This window comes from Amblyomma mixtum, chromosome 10, assembly GCF_055824585.1.
Source record: "Amblyomma mixtum isolate Tamu chromosome 10, ASM5582458v1, whole genome shotgun sequence".
Taxonomy (NCBI): Eukaryota; Metazoa; Arthropoda; class Arachnida; order Ixodida; family Ixodidae; genus Amblyomma; species Amblyomma mixtum.
The window spans coordinates 138,789,351-138,817,278 of NC_143021.1; the positions used below are offsets into that span (position 1 = coordinate 138,789,351).

Below are 27,928 nucleotides of genomic sequence, written 5' to 3' on the forward strand. Positions count from 1 at the left end.
CTAAAGAATAAAGATGCAGATGTTGGTTTTGTAAGGGGATACCATTTCCAGAACGGAGAAATCCATGTCGCCTTTTTCGAGACCATCCCTCGAAGCTACGCGTTCTTTGCAAAAAAATATGCATGCCCCATTTCATTTACAGCGTGTATTTTTATCCCTTAATCTTGGCTCTCGTGTTCGTCTTTTGCAGCGCTATAACATCCGGCTTCTTGGCCGCGTCAATGCAATGCTGCAATATTGCTTGTCTCAATATGAAGCCTCTGCAGTCGTAACGCAAAACTGTTATTTTGTTCGCTATTCAGTGTCTCTTGTCCATATCCCTAGTATATTTCTTTTTCTGTATATTTCTTTTAAAACCTCTACCTCATAAAATATGTACAATTGCAGCTGCGCGGTGCACACGACATGGAAAACGTTGTCTGAACTAGAGCGAACTAGCTAAACACAGCGCCCACCACTGTATGGTTCCGGTTTCTAAGCTCAAGCACATTGCTCACTGTTACTCTCTGCTTTATTTGTTAGCAGCAACAATTCAGTGCTGGAAAAGAAATGAACGAATCCTTTTATTGTGTAAGCAATATTAAGACAGGTTTCAGCCCTTCGCGTCGGGGCGGCCGTGAGGCACGTTTGACCTTTAAGGGCGGCGCGAGGCGCGGCACACTACAGCTGTAGCCGCGCCACTGCCGAGTGGAGGCGCTGCCCTCGCCGCGCTCTCAACAGCTGCGGAGTGTGGAGAGGAGGCTGGAGAACGGGGGGGGGGAGATGGTATAAGATGCGTTCGCTCGCTTGCTGGCTCCGTCTTTATGGTGCTTGATAAACCGAATCGTCTACAACCGGTGATGATCCCGAATGGAACGCTACGGATGCTTACGCAACCTACCAGGTTTGTCCAAAGCTAAACACCAGCAATTTTTTTTTTCTGCGATACCTTTTGCTGGCTTTTTCCCCTCTCTTCCGTGAACTCGAAGTGAGTTACTGACTTGAAAAATTCATAACTATGTGGGACCTTCTCAGCAAGTTTCCAGCCGTTCAAATTCGACTTCCATTGTCATTCGCGTTGCTTCTTGGCGCCTTCAGCGGTCATTCCCTGTATCCTGTGATGAAGGGGAAGCCTGCGCTCATTATCTGAAATGCAGTACTTCCAGTATTCTCCATCTCAGAAGTTGGTCCCAGCGGTACCATGGCTACAATAAGTGCAGAGGCGACGTTCTGACTCTGCGAATGCTGTGCCAGTATAACATGGGCATATGGACATATTGTACGGCGTGCTTTAAAGTGCGCACGCGCCAAACGCTGCTTCTGATGCAACCGTAACGTAGGCTCGCATTACGCACCCTATTTCCCGAGTTTAGCATGCGCGACTCTTAAGTGCGCAGCTTTTTCAATATGGCGCCGCACTTCGAAACAGGAGCCCTCGCTTCGCAATGAATTCGTCGTTGTAACTTTGTTGTTCACTGGTCGGCAATGAAGTATCGGGCCTTCGTTTTGTCTCGTCTCACCCACCGCAGAAGTCATGAGCGATAAATTCGCGTTACTTGTTTTTATTTCGAGTGACAATTCAGCGTCTCCGAGCCCGAAGAGGAGCGTCGGTTTCTTGACAAAAAAGTTCACCTTCTAAAAATCAGGTGACGCCACAATGCTGATGTTTTCGTTGCGTCCGCCAGGACACGTGACACACCAAACGTCCCTTACATAAGCCTCGCGTGCATAAGCTTGCGTACACTACTCTAGGGCTGCCTAATGTTCCTTCAGTGTTTGGTAGGTGACAGCGTGTGCGTGTCCGCCTGCCAACGGCGCGTGCTCTCTCTTCTTCACAGTGGTGTGGACCTCGCGGGTAGTGCAGAGGAAGGGCCTGGCAGAGAAGCAGGTAGGTAGTCGCGCGAGGCCAACTTCAGCCTCGAATCAAACCTCAACCTCATTGTGAGTGGTGAGGTCGGCGGCTGGTAAAAGTAACATGACGAATTATTTCGGTGTCACCCATCTTCGCGCATTTTTGCGTACATTCCCAGACACCCTTAGAGCGTGTGGAGGTAGCGGTCTCGGACTCATTGGAGGTGCCTTTGACTGAGCGTGGCAAACTGATTGTAGGCCAGCTACGAAGCGACAAGAGATTTTGGTCGCAAGCCCGAGAATATGTCGTAGCCATAGCTTCACAAAGAGAACAAAATTTATACAGCAACAAGACGATGCAGAGGTTTACACAATAAATGGTACAAGCACGTACAAAGTGATTAACAGAAGTGTTGGCAGGCTGGACGCGAATCTATCACGATTACCTTCGAATTCGAGTCCGAGGCGGCAAGCGCAATGGCTACTTCCTCTGCCTGCGCTGAATTTTGAGCTCCAAAGGAGATGCCATTAACGCATTGGTCCTGGTGAATTACTGAGGCCGTGTAGATTCGAGTGGGCGACGGCTCTGCCACGTCAACGTAGTATACACCCTGTTTGGATCCGTGTTGGTGTCCGAGGGCTAGAGCGCGCGCCTCTCGCCCGCCTTCGTGTGTATGCGTGTCCATGTTGCGCGGGAGTGGAGGCACCGAGAGCTTATGACGCCATAGCTCCGGCATCCGACACGTATCCTCTGAAGTGCAGTAGAGTGGTCTAGCAGGCGGCGCCCGGATGCCGTCTGCGAGAGTGGCGTATATTGGAGGAGGCGGCCACACACACAAAGCTAATCGCTCGCCCGGATTTCCTTCTCCTCGGTTTTACGAGCCCTGCTGGCGAGATGCGTCCGCGCGGCGCTGTTTTTGTTTCTTTGTTTTGAAAACTGCGCCGAATTTTGTGACATACGGCCTCGATCTCGCGTAAGCTTCAGCTCGAGGTGTATCATCCAGGGTCTTTATTTATGTGTGTTTTCTGTGTGTGCGCGTAGATGCTGCGTCTGTCGTTTTGAAAAATGGGAATTTACGCACACCTATGTACCGGTCACAACAGTTTGATTTGCTGTCATCCAGGAAGGCAGTTGTGTTGACACTCGCTCCCTGTCAAATGTGCGCGGACTCGCAATCGATGCTTAGGCGACCGTGGCATTGTGGCGGCGTTGCAGGGGTGAAAAAACGCGTTTTGGTAACGCGTGGCATAACTACACTCGAAAGTAGAAGGTGAGACAGCCGTCGCACTACCTGAGTTTCTAGGGCACCATATGTTACTTCCAGGATTGAGTTTGGATGCCACCGGTGGCACGGTATTCTTTTTTTTTTACTTTCTCCACAATTTTCTGTAACAAATGTATACATAACTCACTGGACTATTAAGCGAATTCCCCTATCTTCTTGGTTTCAGTGATGGTCATCGAATCATTCACATGTACCATCTGCTGGAAAAGTAAATGGACGAAAGATCTAACTGCCCGACACAGTGCAGCCAAAATATGGTACGCACACATAGTATAAGTATGGGCGAGGGCATTTTTTTCAGTGGTCTATAAATGCTACTTTTTCGCATATGATAACATTTCTCCATGACAGTAAAAAATTAGAAGGGGCCCTTAAGCTTCGCCATAAGCGTAAGACGCGATAGAGTTAATGGGCTGATGCCCATATATGCTCTATTAGTCGTTCTCAACTTTACATGCAAATATCCCTGGTAGTGCTCATACCTCTTCTGGCGCTCTAGTGCAGCGGCTAAGCGGTGCACCACATCCCTGCGATGGCAAGTGCTGCCACTGATGGGACTTGTGCGACCAAGGTTTCTCTTTCTCCGAGCAACCCCTCGCGACCAAGCATCAACTTTACAGCCGCCCATGACGATGAGTAATTTGTTCACAATCCAATGGGCAGGTTGTGATGACACCACAAGGTGGCGTGACCTATAGGTGGCCCACCTGCCATCGATAGGTGGGCCACCTAACTTGCTTCTACGGGCATTTCTCGTGTATATTCCCCTCATGCTCTACGACGAGGTCGGCTTTATTACAGCACTGTCTCCTTTCCGTCATCGCTTTGAATATATATCCACATTCCCTTCGGGACACCTGTGGTTTTCTACTATGTATTGTTTTCTATAGCAGTCTTAACTACTCGGCGCGAGGAGAGGGCGAATTTTTAAACCAAGTTATTGCAACAAATTGGAAGGCTCGACTATTCCAATCGATATACTCTTAACAGTATCTCTTAAAACAATGCGCAGTAGGCCCACAGTTACTGTCAAAAACGCAGAAAGTTTGTTTTAATGCGAAGCATGACTATTCCCATGACTATGCATGACTATTCCCAGGAGCTTTCCTGGCTCCCAAGTAGCATTACAGATGCGCATGGTCGCGACCTCTTCTTCGCTGACATTTTCATGAAAGGAGCACGATCATCTTTAGAGGGTGTTGCCACGATGCGATCGTAGTGGCAGCGCGGGAGAGCGGACGCCGAGGGGAGAGGTGCTACAAGGTTATCCGCTCCTCACCCGCAAAATCCCGTTTGGCTCTGGTGGCAACACTTCATGTCGCGAGTGGAGCAGAGTCGCGCGATTTCCTCGACATGCCGGTGCGAACCTGAGCGGTGCTGAGCTGTAATGCGCGTTATAGAGGAGGGCAGAATTTTGACCAAGGCATTCTTCACGCAGGCCATGCTTTGGATCTCGTCCTTCGAAGTGTACAACGACGGCGCCTACAATCTCCTGCCACCGTACCGAAAGGCAAACAGGGAGACAGGCAAGCACCGCGCGCAGCTTAAGCTTGGGGAGGACGCCCTCAACCGAGTGTTCCTGCTGGGCCTTGTCGCGGTCCCCGTGCATTCAGCGGACGAAGCGTATCGCATCGTGTGCGTCGCCAGGAGGAACCAGACTATCGCCGAAGCACCGCTTCGAACGAGGCTCAGCAGCAGCCACTTAGTGCTAACCGTGCGGCTTGTGACATCATCAGCACCCGGCAACGATGACCCGCCGAAAGGGGACGTCAGTGTGTTCCCATTTGTGGACCGGGCTTCTGCAGGGAAGCCGCCAAAAGCTGCCACTGGCGGTCCGCGGCTGCGTGAGGCCAGCCACATAAACGCCTCCTTGGTGGTGCTTGGCCGCTGCCTTGCGGAAACTCGCGTATTCTACAAAACTCATAACTTCCTCAGCAGAGAGAATCTGCAAGATGATTTGGGCGTCTCTTTTCGTTGTCGTCTGTCTCTTGAACGTATGTCTGCCTTCTCGCATATATGTGTTGTTGCCTCGTTTCGCCATGCTTTTATGCCATGCTGTGAGTGAGAAACACTGAATTCCTTTGCAGCCGCCGCGCTCAAGGTATACGTGCGTATTCGGCCACGGTTGGGCGGGGCTCCCTCCTTTGCCTTTGCTATCTCTGACGAGACGACTGTTACTACATCTACAAGCATCACCGCGCTCCAAAAGCAAAAGTGTTGCTGGTTCCACAAGGTGGGTTCTGCACTCCGGGCTGCCTGGGTGCTCGGGAAGCGTGCTTGCAAGTATTGTCACGTATTCGGGTATAGTTTACCCTCACTTCTTTGGTAGCAGAAGCTGTTCGTGTTGAAGTCGTTAACGTACACGTGGTCTTGTCGTGATTCGAGTAGTTGCAATATTAGACGCTATACTGCTGGCCGAAAACTAGTCTGTAATCAACGTTAAAAAAATTTCAATACTGGAGAATTGTAAGGCGCTGTTATGGAAGTATTGAAGGTAATGATTAGTTCTTCAGATCCGTAGCAAAATTTTTCTTTTAAAGTATTGCCACCGCTCGCGTCGAGCATTTTGGAGAATGCTGGCAACTTTTGGTGAGGCTTCGTCGAAGGAAGTAGTGAGGCACATCCTTTGTGCAAGCTGTGAAGAGCGTTGAGCTCGAGTGGTGCTTACTGCGTCAGCTTTGGTAGCCGAGCATGAAGTGTTTTGTCACCTGCTGAATGAAGCTTCGGCTTTTATAGTGTGTATCATTTTGAAATATTATAAATTACAGCTCTCTGTTACTGCGTGTGTTAACGTCCGAGCACAGTCTGACTGCGTAATAAAAAGAAGCAGCGCGAAAGGCAACACGACTGGCGCTGGCACTGGGTTCGTCCTTGTCTATCCACACTACTTTTTTTTTTAGACGCTGTTACCAACAAGCTCAAATCAAGACTAGATCCCCTGGCTCTCCGCTTCACGTTCGACCAAAAATCGGCATGCACTTCGAAGCGGAGCAGAACCGCGATCGTTAGTGCCTCCTTTGAAAGGGATGTATTCGACTACTGCAGCTTTCACTGGCGTTCGCCTGTCTGGAAGGTCTCCTGGCGCCCCTGAGGACGCGCCGCTCATAAACTATCGCGCGCCATCCTCGGTTGATTTACAAGTTGAAAAACGCGTCTGAAATATTCGCCAGGGTTAGGAACGTTCTGGAGTACCTGAAACTTTGCTGCACCGCTGTTTTAGCGCGCCTGCTGCATCGCTGTAGTAGCAGTGAATTCCGACAGCCATTTCAGCACTAGTGTCATCAAGTGTAGAGGCACTAGATGATGAAGCTAATTCGTGCCTGAGAGCATTAATTTCAGTTCAGTAGCATGCAAGAACAGATTCCAGAGCACCTTCCATCCAGCTATATTCCTTATAGTCTGGACTCGACTAGAGATTTCAGCATGGGTCACCTGCTTAACTGTCAGCCGCTTATCCGCTGCTTGAGTGGCGTTGGTTAAAACCTGCTTGGTCGAAAGCTGTGTGAACTTATTTGAGCATATGAGTGGTGTATTTTGAACAAAGCACGGTATTGTCTGCTTTTCTTGACGCTGCTGTAGTGAACACAAGGACACTCGTGTGTTTCGCTTCGTCTCGCACCGGTCCTTGTATTTTGATAGGTTAACAGATTTTCCTTCCCACCGTTTTCCATTAGAGCTCCCGCAAACTGCCCAAAATTCTGTATTGATGCACTCTGACCTATTCGCTTGTAGACCCATGTAAGGAACACGAGGCGCAGCCAGCGCGATAGTACACTTATTGAACAAATTCGAACCTTTCGCTGATTTTATTCTCGAGACCCCCACATGACCTCGGCGTTGTCAATGATGGCCTGGATTCTTAAAAGCCGGAACTCTTATGTGAAGTTTCCTAGTCTAACTTCTCTTCTGTTGTGATTTATACGGCATTTCGCTGCCCCATTTCTTAGGATATTAGCTTTTCCAAGGTTGTTTACTTTATATACAGGGGACTTACGTTGGCACTCCTCCTAGTACTTGTAAAAAAATTTGGGATAGAAAAGCGAGGTTTTTGCGGCAGGGGAGATTTCTGGTGACGCTATACATTACGACAACGTTGTTGCAGAATTGTTAGGTAATCCATAAAGTATGTTTCCAGCACAATTCGCACCGTGATGGGTCAACGAATAGAGTCGACTGGTACCACCGCCTAGGTAGTTGCTAACTTTAATGCTATACAATTTTTATGTAATTTGCGCTAATGTTGCATATGAACGTTATGTTAATGCTAAAAATTAACGAATAACGTTACATGTTCTACCATATACATTAGTTCCACGCATGAAGTGAAACTTGTGCTACTTCCCTATGTCAGATGTTATTGTAATAACATAAGTTAAAAGAAAATGTTGTTTGTTGTAGCGCAAACATTAAAGTTCAAAACAAGCAGTATTCTAATATGTTCTAAACGTTATTGTTTCTATCATAACTATAAAATAATATTATAAATATATTTCAAGCATTGCATCTCAACTTTTTGCTACTGTTCTTACAATGGAGGTTTTTTTTTTAACTACAGTAGGATAAAACTTAGAAAAAACAGAAGTTGGTAGCAGTAAGCCAAAGTCTGAGGGGTCCTCTATTTCTTCGCTGACCAATTACAATTGGTAAATGAAATACGGTTCTTATGTTTCACCAGATGATACAAGCCACGAGACTCAAAGACTTTGAGCCTAAAATTTTGACTTACAGTTGGCTTCTTACTTAAGCAGCAAGAAAATCTACACCAACGGACAACATTTTTGTCGTCGACATATTGTGCGTGGCGGTCGTAAATGTAGCCGGAGCTTCAGTGCAGTAGTACTGTGCAGTAACTTCTTTTCGTTGAGCCTCCAACAGTTTGTGTCCACAACCCCATTATTTTGTTACAAAACATTTCTTGTTATCTACTCACCCCTATCGCTCATGGGTCACCATGCGCCCTGAACATACGATTGTTCCGGGTGCAGAGAAAAAAAGTGGCTGAGGCTTAGCTAAGGTTAAGCCTAGTTAGATGCGAAGCATATTGATGGCTAGGCTTGGTAATACATGGCTTTCCTTGGTTGACGTTCATCCCGCTCTTCATCGGTCTCTGTGGCGCGCTGAAGCTTTCGCTTCTCGTTCAAATCAGCCCTGCTTCTAGGCGGCATCCCAACACCTGGCCGCCTCGTAAGTGCCCGGAGAGCGAGGCAAGCTCAGCTTTATACCGCTGCTGTAGCGTCACGTGGTCAGCTGCAGCGCCTCTGATGTGGAGCCTCCACCGCCGCGGCCGATCGCGCGAGCCGGCAGCCCATCTCTCCTCTGCTGTGACGTCATGTTGTCGCGTGGTCAGCCGCCACGCCTCTGATGTGAAGCCTCCACCGCCGCGGCCGACCGCGCGAGCCGGCAGCCCATCTCTCCTCTGCTGTGACGTCATGTTATCATGTGGTGTCACGTGGTCACGCTAAAGGTCAATGGTAGCTCCACCGCCGCGCTCGACGGGCTGTAGTGTAGCTCTAGTAATATGCTTCGCTTAAGAAATAAAGAAAAATAATGTTGCCCAGCCCGCAACGGCTAGGGTACAAGAAGCTTTATATGGAGGTTAATCACAGATGGGGGCGATAGCGTGTAAGGACCCTAACAATTTGCTAGCGACTGTTTGGTACAGTCGCTGGGTGACCCATTTTAGCCACGCGACATCATGTCGCATAACTACTAAAGCAGTCAGCGGCAGGGCATGAAATGACAGCCGTGACGGATTCTTGCCACACCAGGACATTCCAGCCGTGGTGCATGGCAGCCTACCACCACGAGGCCGATCTATGGGGTCATGTTCACGCATCCAAGCTTCATTGGCCGCACGTGCACCCTTTGCTGCATACGCGTTTCTTATTTTTTTTTTTGATGTGAAGCACTCCTCTTCTGTCATGAAATTTTCCGAACAGGCACTGAATGGCGCCGTAAAGAAAATTCAGTTTCGATGTTTAATTATCCTCCCCCATTTAATTAGAAATATTACAAAAAAAACATGAAGGGCAGAAAGGGATCCGAGTTTTGTTCATTCTGTGATGAATACCGCATGCCTTGAGTGCATAAACATGCTCGCTTTCTTGATGTCGAGACGAGTGCAAAGCGTACTTTTTCGTAGTTGACGATTAATGATGAGTCTTTTCGCGACTCACTAAAGCTCACGACACGTCGTTCTCTGACGCGCCTGTACCCATTCCTTCTTCGCTACACGTGGTAGTAAAGGTGCAGCCTGTCACATGGCGAGACGCACTCGTCACGCAAGCCAGAAGAAGCAAAATGAAACTGGGCATGGAAAGGGCTTGCGTAGCTGTCAACTTCGCGCGACAGTAAGCACGGGGGCACACACCAACGCTGGCGCCGTCCTTGCATCACAGCAGCTCCCTGGCTCCCAAAGTATCGTTACACAAGCGCGTGGTCGCGACCTCTTCTTCGCTGACATTTCCATGGAAGGAGCACGATCATCTTTACAGGGTGTTGGCACGATGCGATCGTAGGGGCAGCGCGGGAAAGCGGAAGCCGAGGGGAGAGGTTCTACAAAAGTTAACCGCTCCTCACCCGCAAAATAACGGTTGGTTCTGGGGGTGACACTTCATGTCGCGAGTGGAGCAGAGTCCTGCGATGTCCTCGACATGCCGGTGCAAACCTGAGCGTGCTGTGCTGTAAAGTGCGTTTTGGAGGAGTGCGGGATTTCGACCAAGGCATTCTTCGTGCAGGATATGCTTTGGATCTCGTCTTTCGAAGTGTACAACGATGGCGTCTACGATCTCCTGCTACCGTACCGGGAGGCAAAGAAGGAGCCAGGGAAGCGCCGCGCGCAGTACAAGCTTGGGGAGGGCGCCCTCAAGCGAGTGTTCGTGCGGGGCCATGTCGAGGTCCACGTGCATTCAGCGGACGAAGCGTGTCGCATCATGTGCGTCACAAGGAGGAACCAGACTGTCGCAGAAGCGCCGCGGGAAGCAGGGTCAGCAAGACCCACTTAGTGATAACAGTGCGGCTTGTGACATCATCAGCACCCGGCAACGATGACCCGCCGACAGGGGACGTCAGTGTGTTCACCTTTGTGGACCGGGCTTCTTCAGAGAAGCCGCCAAGGGTTGCACACTGGAGGGCCGCGGCTGCGTGAGGCCGGCCACATAAACTGTTTCCTTGCTGGTGGTGGGCCGCTGCCTTGAAGCCCTGAGCATCAAGGACACCGCCAAGAAGGGGCCTGTGCCCTTCCGAGACAGCAAACTGACCCAGGTATCTCGACCTACTCATAAAAAATACCGCGCGCGTACCTTCTGGCGCCTCTTTAGCGCCACGGTGGTAGAGTGTCCAGTCGGAGAAATAGCTGAGGGATATAACTGCGGCGTACGCTGCTTATTTCTTGCTCGGTGCTAAATGGGTGGCTCTGCAGAAGATTGCTTTGCTTTGCAACACTCTTCACTGGAAATGTATATGCTAAACTCTCTCCTGGCTGCGACAAACACTCAAAATGTCACAGAGCCCTGAAAATGACGCTCCTCCTGCATCAGCAGGACGGGTCGTGCGTACCACTGGAAACAAAATGGCATCATTGGTAATTTTTTTTTACTCGAGAGGACAGTACAGTCGTTAACGCTAGTATAATTAAAAATGAAATCTATGAGAGAGAGCTCGGTGACAACGCGTGCCAAGGGTCATGTGTTAGCTCTGCATGCTTCGCCGAGCGCTGACACCGGGTGACCTCCTGCACGTGACCTCCTCATAGACGGCATGTGCTTATACTGAGTGACAAAAGTATTGTTACGACCAGAGGAGCCGTGAAGGTAGGAGTCGGGAAAAACCCAAGACTGGAAGCCTTCTTGTAATTGTAGAGCCAGGTACCAGGACACAGAAAGAAACAAGGGCGCCTCGAGGGTCCACCGCCGCTTCGTCGTCGTTTCCTACTCAGCGCGGAGGCCGCGCCGAGCGTTAGGCGCGTGGCAATATTAGCGTGCCAAACAACGGGGTAAATTACGTGTCACACTCCGGAATAACGCTCTACGAGTCATCTGGCATGCGCTGGATGCAAACGTGTGCTCTGAAATAATTGTGTTTTGTTGTTACCTATACGCACTATGAAAATTAGTCACCAGATTGATAGTCGTGTGTACGAAAGGATAATAACAAACTCCATCAACATTTAGACTGAACGCAGAAGCAGTTGCGGCGGCAATTACAAGGACTAATTGTAAGATAGAGCACAGACAGCACCAATAAAACATTTATCAGGTCCCCTGTGAATCAAAAGGATCCTCGTAATAGCAATACGCGGGCCGAAACCTGCTACTGACGAAACCTCGGAGCCTCTAGCGAACAAAGCATGCTGCGGCCATTTTCGATTCAACGTCTACGCATAACCTGAACGCTGAGCACAAGTTCCAGTGCACGCAACTGCGTGAAACGTACGCGGCCACAAGCACAAGATTGAGCCCATCGTGATTGCGGCAGCGTTGTGGTTGCAGCCAGAAACGGTAGCACAGGCACGTCTGCCCTTCTCATCTGCCCGGTGGCTCGCGCGTACACGCTAGTGGCGTTCACACAGGCTTACCGCAGGATGGCAGAGGAAATGAGGCAAGCGTGTATGCCACAACACGCAAGCAGAACACTAGGTATCCACTATGTTCCTGACAGACGGGCGCCAGCCTGAAGGAGTAGCGCTCCTAGGCTTCTAACTGATGGGTGTCCGACGGAAGCAACTCGCCTTCTGCGGCTCATTATGTTCCTTGGTTTTTTTTTCCTCTCTTTTGGGGGAGGGCTAAGAACAGGGTAATCAGTTGGTTTATTCTGAACGGCGTTGAGTGTGACATGGGATGGGACCCTCACCACAACTGCAACTGGCATGAGCCAACGACCTATGCAGCAGCGCGAATTCAGAACCTCACCAATCGTAGCTCCACGTGAGATTAGTAAGAAAACTTCCTTCGCTTGGGATAATTGGCGGCTTCATATTTTTTGGGTTGTTTTTTTTTTCGCTCGAGTGTTTCCTTATAGGGTGGTATTGGCATCTGTCACTGGCTGCTGGCCCATTGCTAGTAAAGCGTGAGCCTCGGAGTAAAGTGATATTGGAAACGAGGACAGAATTCTACTACTGCCCTAAAAATGCAATGCAGAACGAAAAAAAAATTAGTGTTTGTCATATGTATCGGGGCTGTAGATTTGATGGTATATTTCGCTGCATCAGGAAAAATATACCCACCATTACATGAATACGATATAATTTACCAGATCTGGGCTGCAGTACGTTTCAAACATAACTATCTGAAGCAAACTACTCCGCACGTCTCACTTCGTTTTTATATTTTGTCTCCTATGCATGGTTTTGTACACTTTATAAGAGCTTCCATTCAGCTGAGGTATGGATACCTTCCATTGGCACCCGGTGCGGTGGATTTTCCATTCAGCTGCTGGGTCAAGGTCAACGGATAGAGTTTCGGCCATGGCGGACGCATTTCGATCAAGTTGAAATGCAAAAACGAATGAGTTCTGTGCGATGTGACAGCACGTTAAAGAACGCCAGGTTAAACTCATCAGACGCGCTCCACTCCGTTATCCCACATACCCCATATTATCACTTCAACATTTGTTCGAGATGTCTAAATTCGCCTTTTTTTTCCAACTTACCATGACTTTTAAATTTGTAGCGACAACGTCCGCAAATATCACTGTTTCTTTTTGCGGAAACTCGCGTATACTAGAAAAGTTATAACTTGCTTCTGAGAAAGTATCTTCACGATGAGTTGGGCAACTTTTATAGTTGTCGTCTGTCTCTTGAAGTGTCTGTCGCATCTCGTATACGTGCGTTGCTGCCTCGTTTCGCCATGCTTTCCTGCCATGCGGTGAATCAGAAACACTTAATTCAATTACAGGCACTGCGCTCAAGGTTTACGTGCGTATTCGGCCACGGTTTGGCGGGGCTACGTACCCCGGCCCTGCCTCTGCCGCGCCGGACGAGACGACTGTGGTTACTTCTACAAGCACCACTGCGCACCAAAAGCAAAAGCGTTTCTGGTTCTACAATGTGGGTTCGGCACTGCGGGCTGCCTCAGTGCTCGGGAAACGTGCTTACAAGCCGTGTCACGTAGAGGCTCGCAAATTCCACACTATGCATAAGTTAGGCTGCCGAGAGCTTCAGGGGTCTAAATGGAAGATCGCAGATGAAAATAGAAAGGGTCAATTCCCCACCAGCATGTCCCTCATTGCTGAGAACCCCGCATTTTCAGCAGTCGCTTTTGGCCTGCAGGCGTGCGCAAAAGCTTTCGGCCGAGGCGATACTACATCAATAGCGATGGTAAAACAGTTTGCCCAAACGAAAGTCCCTTGTAAGCTATATCGCTCCAAGTTTCTACTTCAAAGAGTATTCCAGCTGATTACTCTACCCCGGTCCCTAACGTTAGCAAGCACCAATGGTCTCAAAAGAAGAGCTACGCTACTTTCGCCATCTTTTATCAGGCGAAGAAATATCTGTTCTAGTGCGGTGCCCAAACTAGGCCCACCGCTTGCCCTGGGCTGTAGATTTGGCACGCACAGTAATTCCCCATGACGGAGTAAATTTCACTCAAGGGATCCATCCGCATCCCCTCGTTGCGGTCGCGTAGTAGCTAATAAGTAATTACTTCCTTGAATAAAATTAATGCGCTGTGCTTTGCATCGCTCTGATACCCGCCACAAGGGTAATTTAAGTGCCCATTGAGACAATCGATCACCGAGCTCATTCAGGACCTTCTGATGTCATACAGTGATTTACACTGACACTCTATCGACATTGGCTCAATGTGTGCATAAGAATAACGGTGGGAAGCATAAAGGCTTTTAGTAGCACCTCCACACTCGCTGTTCGTATAAAATACCGGAGAAAAGTGGGGATTTGGAATTCAAAGAGCAAAATTAAACTCTTTCTGCTAATAAATTGGATACCACTTGAACTGTTTCCCTAATTGCTTGTGTGTTTTAGTTTCTTATTGTTAAACGTACGCGGACCGATGGCGCTATGATTGGTGTCTTATTGGTCGGTGTGGTGATTTGGGCTACTCGTTTAGCCCAGCGCGGTGCTCGTATCCTCGGCGGGGCGTAGATATCGGCAATAAGTAAGGACTCCTTTTTAATACACCAGTAAGTACGTTCGCTAAAAGCATTTCTTTTCCGGTTTCTTTGATTTAACCCCACATCGTGCTGGCAGAGCATCAATCTCCTACTACGATTAGTGAAGCCTTCCCCGCCTTGCTTAGTGCTTCACTGAAGATGCTAATTTGCCATCCTCGTTGTTCGGTCTTCTACAGCATAAAGATGCAGCTGCTGGTTTTAAAAGGCGTTACCTATTCCAGAAGTAAGAAATCCATGCCGCCTTTTTCGAGACCATCCCTCAACGCTAGGCATTTTCTGCAAAAAATTATGCATGCCCCGTTTTACTTATAAGGTCTTCTTTATCCCTTCCTCTCGGCTGTCGTGTTCGTCTCTTGCAGCGCTCTAACATCCGGCTTCTTCGTGGCCGCGTCAATATAATGCTTTAATATTGCTTGTCTCAATGTGAAGCCTCTGCAATCGTAACGCATTTTGTTATTTTCTTCGCCTTTCGGTGTCTCTTGTCCCTGTCCGTCGTATATCTCTTTTTCTGTACGCTCGATATCAACTCGCCTTTTTACTCTTCAGTCTTTCTTCCCGTCCGTTTCACAATTTTCCAGCCTAGTATGATCCGGTGCTTTCCTTTCGCATTGATTCAGAATATATTTACCTCCTCTTTCATCCGCTTGATGTTCTGTAGCTGTAGCATTGTTTGTTGCAACTGTCACTGCCAATATTGTAACTGTTCCCGCGTTTCTTGCAGTTCTTGCACTGGTGGTTTCGTTTGTGTGCCATTTGTTATGTGGCTTGATTTAAATCCTATTTTACACTTTCTTGCTTTGTTTTTGGAAGCCTTTTTCTCGGCTGCATTTTCCCACCAACTTCCGTTTCCCCTGCGTCTTGAGTTTCATATTTTCCACCTTACAAGACACATTTCTTTTTCCCATTTTTACTGCGTTCATTAATTACTTGATGACATCATTTAGTTGCCTCAATTACTTTGAGCAGGAGATTGCAAACAGACTACCCTGCTCGCCTTTCCATCGTGTTCTGCTCGCCCTTTGCCCAGGGTTCTTGGTCTCGCTACAGAAGCACGTAGGCTCAACCTTCCCGCAGCTGTAGCATGCTGGGATTGCTTTTAAGGTAGCGTGGTGTTTCGAAGCAGTGCTATTACGCGAAGAAAGGAAGCTTCCTTCCATGGAAGGTAACTGTAGAGGTTGTAGTCCTTCCAAACTTTCTAGCTAAGATCATGACGTTCCCCGTTGCTCTAGTGCACTTGCACATTCTTCATCTGTCTCTTCTGGGTCGCGTCCGTCGCGGTGGCTCAGTGCTCATGGTGCTCGGCTGCCGACACGAAAAACGCAGGTTCGATTCCTGTAACGGCGGCCCTATTTCTATGGAGGTGAAATTCTAGAGGTCCGTGTACTTTACGATACCAGTGCACGTTAAAGAACTCCAGGTGGTGCGAAATTTCGGGAGCCCTTCACTACGTCGTCTCTAATAGCATGAGTCGCTTAGAGATTATAAACCCCATAAACCAAACCCGACCAATCTTTTGGTTCCAGACCTCTTATAACCTTTCTGAATGTGTATTTCTACGCAATGACGGATGGGCCGACCTCGTGTATCCCGCCATAGAGTCCTGCTGCTTGCAGACTGGCCGCCATCCACGCTGCCTCTGCGCTGCGGCTCCCAGAATGATATTATTCCGCTCCAGGATTAAATATTTAGCGGTTGCCATTTGTAGTCTTCCACAGCCGTTGTCTGACGCAGTCATTGTATTTATTGCCTTCTCATTCAACCTGTACGTATCGCATCCAGCCTGCGTACCGGCGGCATGATCATTATCCAATCGTCGCAGTCTTCGGGAATTTCCTTTCTCCACTAGAGCATTCTGCGCGACCTGTTTCGTTTCCCTGCTTCTATACCTCTGTACGGCTCTCGCCATCGTGAATCTGCCCTCTTTGGCTACATCGCGTCAAATACATGCGTTTTCGAGGAGCTTGCAGCCAAAGAAACCTCTCCAGTGGGCGGAAATCGCCGAAACAGCCAAGATTTTTGGCCCTGACCATCGAGGGTAGCAGCATTTTCGGATGTAAAGAAGCCGGTAGTAAAATAGAGGGAGAGGGGTTGAGAAAGTCTTGTTGATTTCTTTGTTTTTTTGTTTTTAACTCAGCCCGATGATCGAGGCTGTGCCCAATCCATAATTTCTGTACTAGAATTTGAATGTTTCGTTGAAGCCTGAGACATCGTCCAGGGAATGACCGCCCGAGGTTCTTTATTTCCTACTTGCGAAGGTCGCTGCTCCGTCCTGCTGCACTGCATGCCCATCGTCGTATTCTACGCAGCAAAAATCCATACTTTGGCACTGAATTGAATGTACAATCTCTGAAGTTTTTCATGCCAGCCTCGACCCACATAAAAGCAAAATGTGCGTTATCTTGCGTCATTTTATTACTGAATTTAAGGTTCTGTTCACGACAGACACTATCCCCGTCGCATTTCTCCCAAGGGCACACGACAGCAGGCGCAAAAAAGATCTCCGGCGCGCGCCTGCTGTGTCCATTCGAGAGGTCCCGACTAGGCTAACAACAGCAACAACCGTCTTCCATGCTGGCCACAATAACGACCACGTCCGGCTTTGTTCCGCGTCCTCGTGCTCATCAGATGTGCTTGGTGCGTTGTTCTGGCAGCCCCGGCCATTATGGCTGCTGAATGCTTCGTGCTTTGCACACCCCTGGATCATACGCAGCCAGGGTCACGGTTGAGGTATCAAGTATCTAGGAAGATATCTAGTTACTTGGAAGTACAATGGGCTCGTCGAAGCGCCAGCCCCTCCCTTCACAATGAAATCGCTTTCGTTTGCTCGCTGTGAATCGTGGCAACCAAATAAATTGGCGGCTTCTCAGGTCTTATTCCGTTCGCATTAGATAGTCTTCGCACGGAATTGCTTTTTCAGGGAAGATGGTGTGCCGATTCTTCCTCGATATGAAGGCTAATAAGCGCAGTTGGGGCTGCATATGTTATGTATTTGCACGAGATCTATTGACGTACATTTTCAGGATTACTCAGTTCAACTGTCCTATCCTCTTGCCAGGAGGGCAGACTTGTCTATCCTAGCTTTCATCGCGAAAGTTAATTGGTCCTTTCGCAATGTAAGCTGCCGACATGAAGTCTTCCAAAGAGGTAGCACCCTCTTATGAGAAGGGACACTATTATTTCCAAGAGGACTACTTTAATCCACACTAATTGCCATTGGTTTTAGCTGCGTTTAGGCAAGAGACACCTTTTTTGCCTCCGCCTTTCGGGAGATGAAGCCTTTTGGTGCCTTTGAAGCCTTTTTCATATTGCCTTTGGCGAATGGAGCGCTGTCAAGCTTTCTTCAAAAACCTTTTTCTAAACCCCGGCTGTATACGTTTTGTGTGAAAATGTTCTATTCAGAAATCAGCCGCAGCAGAGATAACTATACTAACTCTATAAAAATGAAACAACGTCCTTGAAAAGGAAGATCGCAGCATTGACTTCAAAAAAATCTCTGCCTCTCCCGTAAACGAGAGTAGAGTAAGCATGAAATGTTTACGGGCCTAATGTCATCTCGGTCGACACCCGAACCGCACCGTACAGGATGGGAGGAACGCCACCACCCGTTCAGCGCGATGCCTTGCCATTTGAACGCAAGGTTTTTTGAGGAAAGGAAATGGCGCAGTAATTCTCTGCCATCTCGGTGGACACCCGAACCGCACCGTAAAGGAAGGGAGGAACGCCACCACCCGTTCGGCGCGATGCCTTGCCCTTCGAACGCAGCGCTTCTCCCCCGACTCACGTATGACAACGAAGTGTAACATGGCATTTATGTGCTTTTTGCACGCGTTATTAGAAATCGGAAATTATAATTCCGTGCATTATCAAACCCACAGCTCAACTGATATCTTGACAAACATTGAGAAGGCACTGGCAGCAGTTATTTTTTGTCTCGTTTGGAGACCAACCGGCGCTTGCATGCCGGTCGCGTAGGAGGGCTTAGAGAGTCTCGTTAAATCTCGTTAAGTCTCGAACGGTGCCCGGATGTTCTCGTTTTAGAGCCCGGATGACTGGAATTCAGTGCCCGGATGAGTGGATTTCAGTGCCCGGATGACTGGAAATCAGTGCCCGGATGAGTGGATTTCAGTGCCCGGATGACTGGAATTCAGTGCCCGGATGACTGGAATTCAGTGCCCGGATGAGTGGATTTCAGTGCCCGGATGAGTGGATTTCAGTGCCCGGATGATGGCTCTCGGTCTCGGCGTGACGTCACCACACTGCCGACAACGGGAGCTAAAAGCATTTCATGCTTAATAGATATTCTCCGCGCGAAGCGCTGCCATTAACGAAAGCTCCAGCATTCAGCTCTTTTCTGACGGGGATGCTGCCCAGATGTCCAAGGCAGTGCCTGTAATAGGAGCGGGAGACGGGGCGCTCTCGGTAGCTCTCGGTTTCACTCAGCACCCCCAGGAAGGCTGACAAGTTTAGAGAAGTTTAGAATACTTTCTTCAGCGCAATGCTTCCCCCGCCTTCGCTGGCGCTATTCCATTCAAGCCTCCTGGTATCCCCGTATTCGCGGCAGTGACCATGCATATGCATATATTTATTGTGTAAATATATTGTGTTTTGGGGAGCTGTTGTCTCTGGTCGGTTGTACATGAGGCTGGTGTGGTGCTTTTGCTGAAGCCAGGTGTGAAATTTTGCTGCCGAAACTGAAGTGTTGTCTTTCCTCAGGGTAAGGGGGAGCAGCGGTCGCGCTGGGCTACTCAAGCCTCCTTGCTATCGTCCAGGAGACCATGGCGAGGACAGCAAGCAAAGAGCGTGAGCTCTGTGGCCGAAACGACATATGCGACGGCGAGTGAGTGGTATTATTTTCTTCTGCCGCTGAAAGGGCAGCTGTTGAAGTAAAAGGATGCAAAATTTCTTGCGCCACATTTTCTTTCCTAACGAATGACAAAGCAGTCATGTCATGGACGAAGACTCGCTCGGGAATATTAATGTCATTTACTGCGACCAGGAGCGGAGGCTAACAAATCTGGTGAACGCGCAAGCATGAAAAGCACAGAAAGCTCATTCTTGGAACACGTGAACATTTCACTCATATCACGCAGTCCTTGCTGAGCGTTACGGCTTAAAGATGTCATACATTTTCCTCCCTATGTTCAATTCTGCGTCGTGCGGTAGTGCGTTTTACCACGGTCGCCCATACATTCTTTCTGATCAAATTCTGTGCTGTTTTGCTGTCAACTTTCCGAAAACATGCCAAAGGGGGCTCGTGGCTGCGGTTTTCGGGTAGTGTTCGCATCATCGGTTCGATTCTTTGTCGGTGCGGTAGCATTTTGGTAGAGATAAACGCCCGATTATTGAGTTTCCTGGAGGTCGAAATCCATCTCGAGCACTCCGCCACGGCGTGTTGCCGAGTGTTTAGTTGGCATGTAAAAAAAAACAATTGTTTCAGCGCAGTTAAAGCTGTTTGGGCTTAAAACATTTGATCACGGTGTGCTTTAAGAGGAGCACGCAAAATTTCAGTGCTGGCGTTAATGCGAAATCATTACTAAGCTGTGTGGGCAAGGTCGTGTCAATAAAACGTGTCCGCAGTAGTTGTGTCGTTCTCTGAAGAGGTAGGATCAAACGAAAGGCAGTGATCAGTAGAACACAATGTGAGGACGATGCGCAAAAAGTTTGAGCTGCATGATTAGTAAGTCAATTAGAGCTAAAAATGTAAAAACACCTTTCAAATAGCACACATGTCGAATGGTCAGGGGACGGAAAACAACCGTGGACGGCAAAATAGTTGCAGAATAGGCAAATGATTGAAAATAAAATTTCAAATCGATTGAAATAATTTTGATGAATGATAATTAGTAGAACAAAAAAGTTTGATTGAGAGACAGTAATTAATTATGAGCAAAAACTATTGGACGGCAGACTAGGCTCCACTGGGATGTAGTAGATGGACGGAAAAGCAGAGTTGGCGCCAAATTTGAAAACCAAAGTGTCTGATTGAGATAAGGGATGTAACCAGAGTGAACGTAATTATGTACGTATTGGATTAAGGTCATTAATTAAGGGAAATGAAGAAATGTGATTTCAATCGATACCGTAATCAATGAGGACGATTTGTTTATCATAATCATAATTGGTGAATTAATATGCAAATGAATGTGAGTGACAATGTTAAAACCGCGAAAGATAATCAAAGTGATTAATGCAAAATACTTAAGTAAACACAAGCAACGCAAGAACGAACTGTGAAACGTGGCAAAGTCTTAAAGTAATCAAGAGGTTAACAGGGGTAAAGACTATCATATAGGGTCAAAGAGTATCAAAGGGAAGCAAAGAGAGCCAAAGAGGTGTGAGGAGTATCAAAGAGAAGAAAAAAGAAGCGAAGGGTACCAAAGAGAAGCAAAGAGGGGCAAAGTGTATTAAAGAGAGGAGGAAAGATAGTGGACGAGTGCCGCAGAGGAGTCGATTGTTTCGCATTCTGCCAACACGGGTTGCCGCATTGATCCCCAACGTCTTTTTTTCCTTAGAAACACAGATATGCACTCATCATGAAATCTGAAGGAAAGCACTTCTGCCGAATTCAACGCTTGCGCGAAAAGGATGTCCCGTGAGGCCAGTTGATCCCGACATCAAACAGAAATGGCACCTCGCTACGATGTCGAAATCGCACAGCCAGCTGCCGTGGCGCCTGTGAAATCAAACCTAATGTTTTATGATTCGTAGACAGCCGAAACATGCAGAAATTTCTTTTGCATAGCACGCCAAATATTTTCGCTTTCTTTCAGCCCCAAACATCGACTGCAGTAATTGTGGTATGAAAGCGCCTGAGGTCTTTTTTTATGTGCCTGTAATTTAGCAGAGCAGTTTTCGTTTCCACCGTTTTCCCAGTGAGCATCGTTTCTACCAGTGAAAGCCGCATTGCTCCTCGCGGGACACCGGGTGTTGAACCTAGTGCGTCCCCCGTACGATATGCTTCCATGCACGCTGTGGTGGTCACACTGTGCGCAGCTAGCGGGAAGGCCCCTCTGAGCAAGAACAGAGCCAGCAATTCTACTGTAGTCGTCAGTCGTCCCACGACCCACATGTGGCAGGCAGTGGTCTCTTCAAACGCAATAAGCGCATTGAAAATACCTCGCCGATTACGGCTAGGGGTGTCAGTCGCTTGCTCTCCTCTCAAGCATGGAGTGTTAGCTTCCCTATTCCTTACGCGAGCGCCAGGGTGCCGCCGTAGCGTCTTAGTTGCAGCCAGAAAGGGGAGGACATGCAGGTGTGCACTTCTCCGCTGCCTGGTGGCTCGAGCGCGTCGCCTTGTGGCGTTCACACGCTTGCCGCAGGCTGGCAGAAGAAATGAGGTAAACGTGCATGCCACAACACGCAAGCAGACCACTAGGTCTCAGCTATGTTCCTGACAGACGGACGCCAGCGTGGAGTAGTAGCACACCCAGGCTTTTAAAGGATGATTGTCCGACGAAAAGAACTCGCCTCCTGCTGCTGATTCTAGACCCTTCTATTGAGGGGGGTGGGGGGTGGAAGTTCATTATCTTGCTTCTTGAGAACGGTGTCTAGTCGGACGTGAGATAGGACGCTCGCCACAACTGCAGCTGTAATGCGTTTACGACCGGTGCAGCAGCAAGAATGAGGAACCTCATCGGTCGTAGCTTCAGGTCACATTATTAAGCGCACTTTCTTAGCTCCGAATTTTTATGAGTTTAACTTTTCTAGGAAGCTTTTTTTTTGTTTGGGGGCTTCTTCGTAGGGTGAGCTTGGAATGTGGCCCAGGCTGCTTGTTCTTTGCTAGTAAAGCGTGAGCTTCGGAGTGAAGTGATGCAAGAAACCAAGGCAGAATTCCCCTACTGCCATGAAAACGCAATATAGAGTGCTTGTCATATGCTCGTCAAATTACAGTGCTCGTCATAGGCATCTGAGCTGTAAATCTGATTCTAGATTTAGCTGCATCGCGGAAAAGGTACCCATCCTTTCTAGGACACGATGCAATCTTCCAGATTTGCAGGCGCGCTACGTTACAAACATAATTATTTCAAGCATACTGTTCCGCACGTCTGACATGGATTTTATAATTTGACTCCAATGCACGGTTTTGCATAACTTTTTAACAATAGCTTTCATTCAGCAGAGATGCGCTTACCTTTCTATTGGCACCTGTCGCGAAGGATTTGCCGTTGAGCTGCTCGGCGCAAGTCCACGCGATCGAGTCTCGGCCACGGCGACCCCATTTCCATAGAGTTAAAATGCAAAAACTAATGAGTTCTGTACGATGTCAGTGCAAGTTGAAGAACCCCGAGTTAAACTAATTGGCAGCCCTCCACTCCGTCGTCCCCCCCCAACTACCCATACCATCATTTTCACATTTGCTCGACAAGCCAAGCCTAAATTCCCCTTTCGGTTGTTGAAACTTATCACGCTGTTTCAAATATGTAGCGACAACGTCCGCAGATGTAACTTTTTTCTTTTTTCAGGAAACTCCCGTATACTATAAAATTTATAACTTGCTTCTGAAAAAGTATTTGCAAGCTGAATTGGCCGACTCTTATCGCTCTCTGGCATTCCGCTTATGTACGTTGCTGCCTTGTTTCGCGATGCTTTTGTGTCATGCTGTGTATCAGAAACACTTAATCCATTTACAGGCACCGCGCTAAACGTATACGTGCGTATTCGGCCACGGTTTGGCGGGGCTACGTACACCGGCCCTGCCTTTGAAACCTCCGACGAGACGACCATGGTTACCACCGCAACCAGCACCGAGTGCTAAAAGAAAAAACTGTTTCTGGTTGCACAATGTGGGTTCTGCACAGCGGGCTGGCTCAGTACTCGGAAGCATGCTTAGAAGCCGTGCCACGTAGAACCTCGCAACTTTCAAACCGCGCATACGTTAGGCTCCTGAGATCCTCATGGGTCTAAACTGAAGATCGCAGATGCAAATAAAAAGGCCGTTTCCCCGCCCGCATGTCCGTCGTATCTGTGAACCCCACCTCGGCAGCAGTCTCTTTTAGCCAGCAGGCGTGCGCTTCAGTTTTCGGGCAAGAGCCCCAAACACTAAATGCTCAACTACTAAAGCCGACGCAGTAAGCATCACTCAAGCTCAACAATCGCTCTCCACGGCTTGCCGAAAGCAGGGGCCTGTCTGCTTTTTTCGACGAAGCCTTAAGATATGGTTCACTAAGTGGGGAGAACAGACGTCTTCAGCCGGGCCATTCTGTCTCACACCCACGACGAATGTAAGCGTTGAAAATTCAAAAGGAAGCCAAAGAAGCTAAATTTCGTTGGAAGGCATAAACTGCGTGAATAAGACAAGGACAGTAGACATAGGAACGAAAACGACACCACGAGCGCAGTCTTTTTCGTTCCTATGTCTACTCTCTTTGCCTTGTTCACGCAGACCTACCCTTTAATGAAATTAACCAACTAGCCCGCAAAAATGTTCTACTAAAGGTATCTTTCCCTTCAGGCTGAAGCGATAAATTTCTAGCCTTGTTAGAAAAACGACACAAGCAGGAAGTATTACGACTGCAATGTGTTTTAAGGGAAAAATAATAAGTGTAACCATGGAATGTATTCCGCAATGTTGGGATCTCCGAGGGGGTGCGTTTCACTTTATAGCCTTGGCGGTGCATTACCAATAGCAGCTGCGGTGGAGATTTACCCTCAGCTCAATATCTAGCCCTCCTTCACCCTATTTATCACCACTTTTATCCTCCCTCACACTCATCGCACCAAGCGAGACCCTGAAAAGGCGAGGGCTTCACAAAGTCAGAAAGGCTGTCAGAAAGAAGTCACTACCTCAGAAAGCCCGGTGTTGTCGTTGCTAATTTTAATATGCATCTACTCTGCGATTTGCTACAAGCAGCTGATAGTCCAGCTTCACCTTAATGTCACCTACCTTTCACCTTAATTTAAATTCATATTAATTTGGTCGAGGTGGGTGGTACAATGAATCATCGGGTTACCGCTTCCCGTGTGTGTGCAGCTCACCCAGCCGTGCTTTGCGACGTGTGCAAAAGTGGCCCTGCTCACGAACATCTCGCCTGCTTCATCAACATTCGAGGAGTCAGTGAACGCGCTCAAATTCTCGCCCACATCATTGAGCGGGGCGTCGCTGGTGCCGCTGATGTCCCGCCAGGAACGCTGCCGCAGGGCTGCTCGCCGCCTCATCGAGGGTTGGTTCACCCACGGGAAGGGAGGCGACGCCAACGGCCCAGACCCCCACCTCCCCGCCTCGGCAAGGCGACGCAGGCAACGGCCCATTAAACCCAGCCGAAACGGAGGAGCTCTTTGCGACGATCGCAGAGCTGGAGCCGGAGCTCGCCAGCATAGCACCCTCTGCGACCCGTCTAACCGCATTGGATTGTAAAACATTTATTCACCGGCAAACAGTGGTTCAAGGTGAGGCCCTGGTGCCGCTGGATGGCCCTCAGACCGTGGCTTACGGCTACCTCGTTGGCTCGCTTCACTGCCCGGAGTCGCATCTCCGGGTCGGAGCTGAGCAGCACAGCCTACCGCTGCTCGGAAGTTAGGAGCTGATAGCGGTCCGGGGGAGGTGGGTCCACAGGATAGTTCACGAGGATATCGTCTAGTGTGCCTCTCTCGCCGGAGTGGTTATATTTGTGGAAGTATACCCCGGGGTACATGAGTGAAAGTGCCACCGGGTTATTATGGTGGGAATTGGTTTGCAAGCGACGCCAGGTGGTCTCGTGGGTCTTTGTGAACGATTTATGCCGTGGAGCCGTGTAAGGATTTTGTTTATTTGCGCACCCTTAATTTATAAGCGCGTGGATTGCTGGAGCTTCGTTCCTAATGGAGAGCAGTCCTTGTACCTTCGCAGCTCTCAAGACCATACTCCTGAGAGACTGTTGGTATTTTAGATCACATAATTTTCTAATCTCGCCCAGTGTTTTGCGCCTTAACACCTCTGGCTCATAAAATATGCACACATTTAGCTGCGCCGTGCACAACACAGAGAAAACGTTGTCTGAACCAAAACGAATCAGCTAAACACAGCGCCTACCACTGTATGGATCCCGTTTCCAAGCTCAGGCACAAACCTTCCGGTCACTTGCTGCCTTATTTGACTGCATCAGCATTTAATTGCTGGAAAAGAAATGAACACAGCCTTTTTCTGCGAGACCTTTCTGGAATCTTTCCCTGTCTCTTCCGTGAACTCGAAAGTGAGTTACAGACTTGAAAAATTCAAAACAATGTGGGACCTTCTTGGCAAGCGACGAGCCGTTTAAATTTGACCTCCATTGCCATTCGCGTTGCTGCTTGGCGCCTTCAACGGTCATTCCCTGTATCCTGTGATGAATGGGAAGCGTGTGCTCATTATCATAAATGCAGTACTTCCGGTATTCTCCATCTCAGTAGGTGGTCGTAGCGGTGCCAAGGATGCAATAAGTGCAGAGGTGACGTTCTGATGCTTTGGAATGTAGTGCCGGCATAAAGTGGGCATATGAAATTATTGTATGGCGTGCTTTAAAGCGCGCAAACGCCATACGCTACTTCAGATGTAGCCATAACGTACGCTCGCATTACGTACTCCATTTTCCGAGTTTAGCGTGCGCGACTCTTAAGTACGCAGCTTTTCCAATATGGCGGCGGATTTCGAAACAGGATCCCTCGCTCGCAGGGAATTTGTCGTTACAACTTGGTTGTTCAGTGTTCATTAATGACGTATCGGGCTTTCATTGTGCCTCGTCTCACAGACCGCGAAAGCCATGAGCGATAAATTTGCTTCATTTTTTTTGTATTTAGAGTGATGATTCTGCCGCTCCGAGCCCGAAGACAAGCGTCGGTTTCTTGAGAAAAAAATGTTTCCCTTCTAAATATAATATGGCGACACTATGCTGCAGTTTTCGTTGCGTCCGCCATAGCACGTGACACGCCAAATGTCCCTTACATAAGCGTCGTGTCATAAGCACGCGTACTCTACTCTAGCGCTGCCTAAAGTCCCTTCAGTATTTGGTACGTGGCAGCGTCCGCGTGTCTGCGTGCCAACGGCGTGTGCTCTCTCTTCTTCGCAGTGATGTGGAGCTCGCGGGTGGTGCGGAGGAAGCGCCTGGAAGAGATAACGAAGAGAAGCAGGTAGGTAGCCGCGCGAGGTCAATGTCAGCCTTGAATCAACCTCAACCTCATTGCGAGAATTGAGGTCGGCGACTGGCAGAAGTCACATGCTGGATTATTTCAACCTCGATCTCGCGCATGCTTCAGCTCGAGGTGTGTCTTCCAGGTGTGTCATCCGAGGTGGGCTCGGCAGCACAACTGCAATGCGGTCGTCTTACACCGGCAATCTTCTCACCTTTCAGGTGCTTTTTCTGGCCCTATCGCCAGCACCGAGCGATACCGGCGGTTTCGGTGTTGCTGCTTCTGCGCCATGGACTGATCGGTGCGCTGCCCGTGCGGAAGTTCCTGCCTCGTCATGCAGTCCGTCATTCGAACCATCCAGCGGACAGAGTTCCTTGCACCGCTGCCCCGTGGCGCTCTTGGACACATCGACGCCGAGCTTGTCGCCATCCGCCTGTCACAACCCGCCCTCCGCATCGAGAGCGACATCACCCAGACCCTTTAAAAACGCCCCCCATTCCATCGCACCCTTCAGTGGGCTCGGCAGCACAACTGCAATGCGGTCGTCTTACACCGGCAATCTTCTCACCTTTCAGGTAATTAACCATCATTCTCTGTACGCACGGCGTACGCGCTATTCTGCTTTGTTAGTGCTACCGAGCCCCTGTTGTTGCATTGATATTGTTCGCGACTGTGCACATGTATTGTTCGAATTGCTAGCACTAGCTGGCGACGTAGAACTGAATCCCGGCCCTAACACGCGTACATCCTCAACTGAAGCGTCTGATGACATAATGGCGGCTCTCAATCAAATCCGAGAAGGGCAAACCTCTATACTAAACGAAATGAAATCGATAAAAACTAAACTCTCCCGGAACGATGAAGTACTTGACGAAATCAGGCAGAGGCTATCCAATATTGAAAGCGAGTTTTCTTCAATACCAGCACTAAAATCTCAAGTCGAAAACATCCAGGCGCTCGTTGAGGAGAACGCGCATGAAATATCATCCATAACAAGCAGGCTTGACGATCAGGAGGACAGGGCACGTCGTTCTAACCTTTTGTTCTTTGGACTAACCGATGAAGAACAAGAAACGTGGTCGGAGTCTGAGGACTCAGTCGTAAATTTCTGTAGTACTAAACTGAACATTGAAATTACACTTACGGACATCGAACGGGCGCACCGGCTGGGAAAATTTGATTCTAACAAAACTAGGCCTATTGTAGTAAAATTCGCACGCTTCAAAACTAAAGAACAGATACTTTCAAACGCAAACAAGCTGAAGAACACGGACTACCGCATAAGCCAGGACTACTCACTGAAAACCCGTACCGCACGGAAACATCTCGTCGAATATGGAAAGGCACAACCGAAAACATTTAAGCTGCGTCATAACAAACTCATTATCAACAACAAAGCGTACATATTTAACCATACTATGCAGAAAGTCGTGCCAATAACCCCGTAGCTAGACCGCAACACCAGCACGACTCATAATACGAATGCCGTATCATTTCTGTACACTAACATAAGAAGTTTACGACACACTTCGTAGCCTAATCGGCACGACGGAAAGCAAGCTTATCATATTAACCGAAACATGGTTAAACTCAACCATCCACGA

The 27,928-nt window shown here is 48.6% G+C and overlaps 2 protein-coding genes across 2 annotated transcripts in view; both read left to right on the forward strand.

Moving 5' to 3' along the window:
• The first annotated feature begins 1,821 nt into the window (after positions 1–1,821).
• Positions 1,822–27,928, forward strand: part of LOC149327081 (uncharacterized) — a 31,679-nt gene continuing 5,572 nt past the window's right edge. The window contains exons 1-5 of the mRNA XM_089562863.1: positions 1,822–1,867; positions 4,555–5,110; positions 5,204–5,349; positions 24,214–24,629; positions 26,264–26,324. Of these exons, the coding sequence (XP_089418989.1) occupies positions 4,558–5,110; positions 5,204–5,349; positions 24,214–24,597 (1,083 nt within the window). The 5' untranslated portion in view covers positions 1,822–1,867; positions 4,555–4,557 and the 3' untranslated portion in view covers positions 24,598–24,629; positions 26,264–26,324. The remainder of the gene's footprint in view (positions 1,868–4,554; positions 5,111–5,203; positions 5,350–24,213; positions 24,630–26,263; positions 26,325–27,928) is intronic.
• LOC149327082 (uncharacterized) lies at positions 9,857–23,314 on the forward strand. The gene is made up of 5 exons (XM_089563426.1): positions 9,857–10,101; positions 10,658–10,698; positions 13,010–13,161; positions 18,957–19,080; positions 22,874–23,314. Exons 1-5 carry the CDS (start codon positions 9,857–9,859, stop codon positions 22,996–22,998), a joined length of 687 nt encoding a protein of 228 aa, XP_089419552.1. The 3' UTR covers positions 22,999–23,314.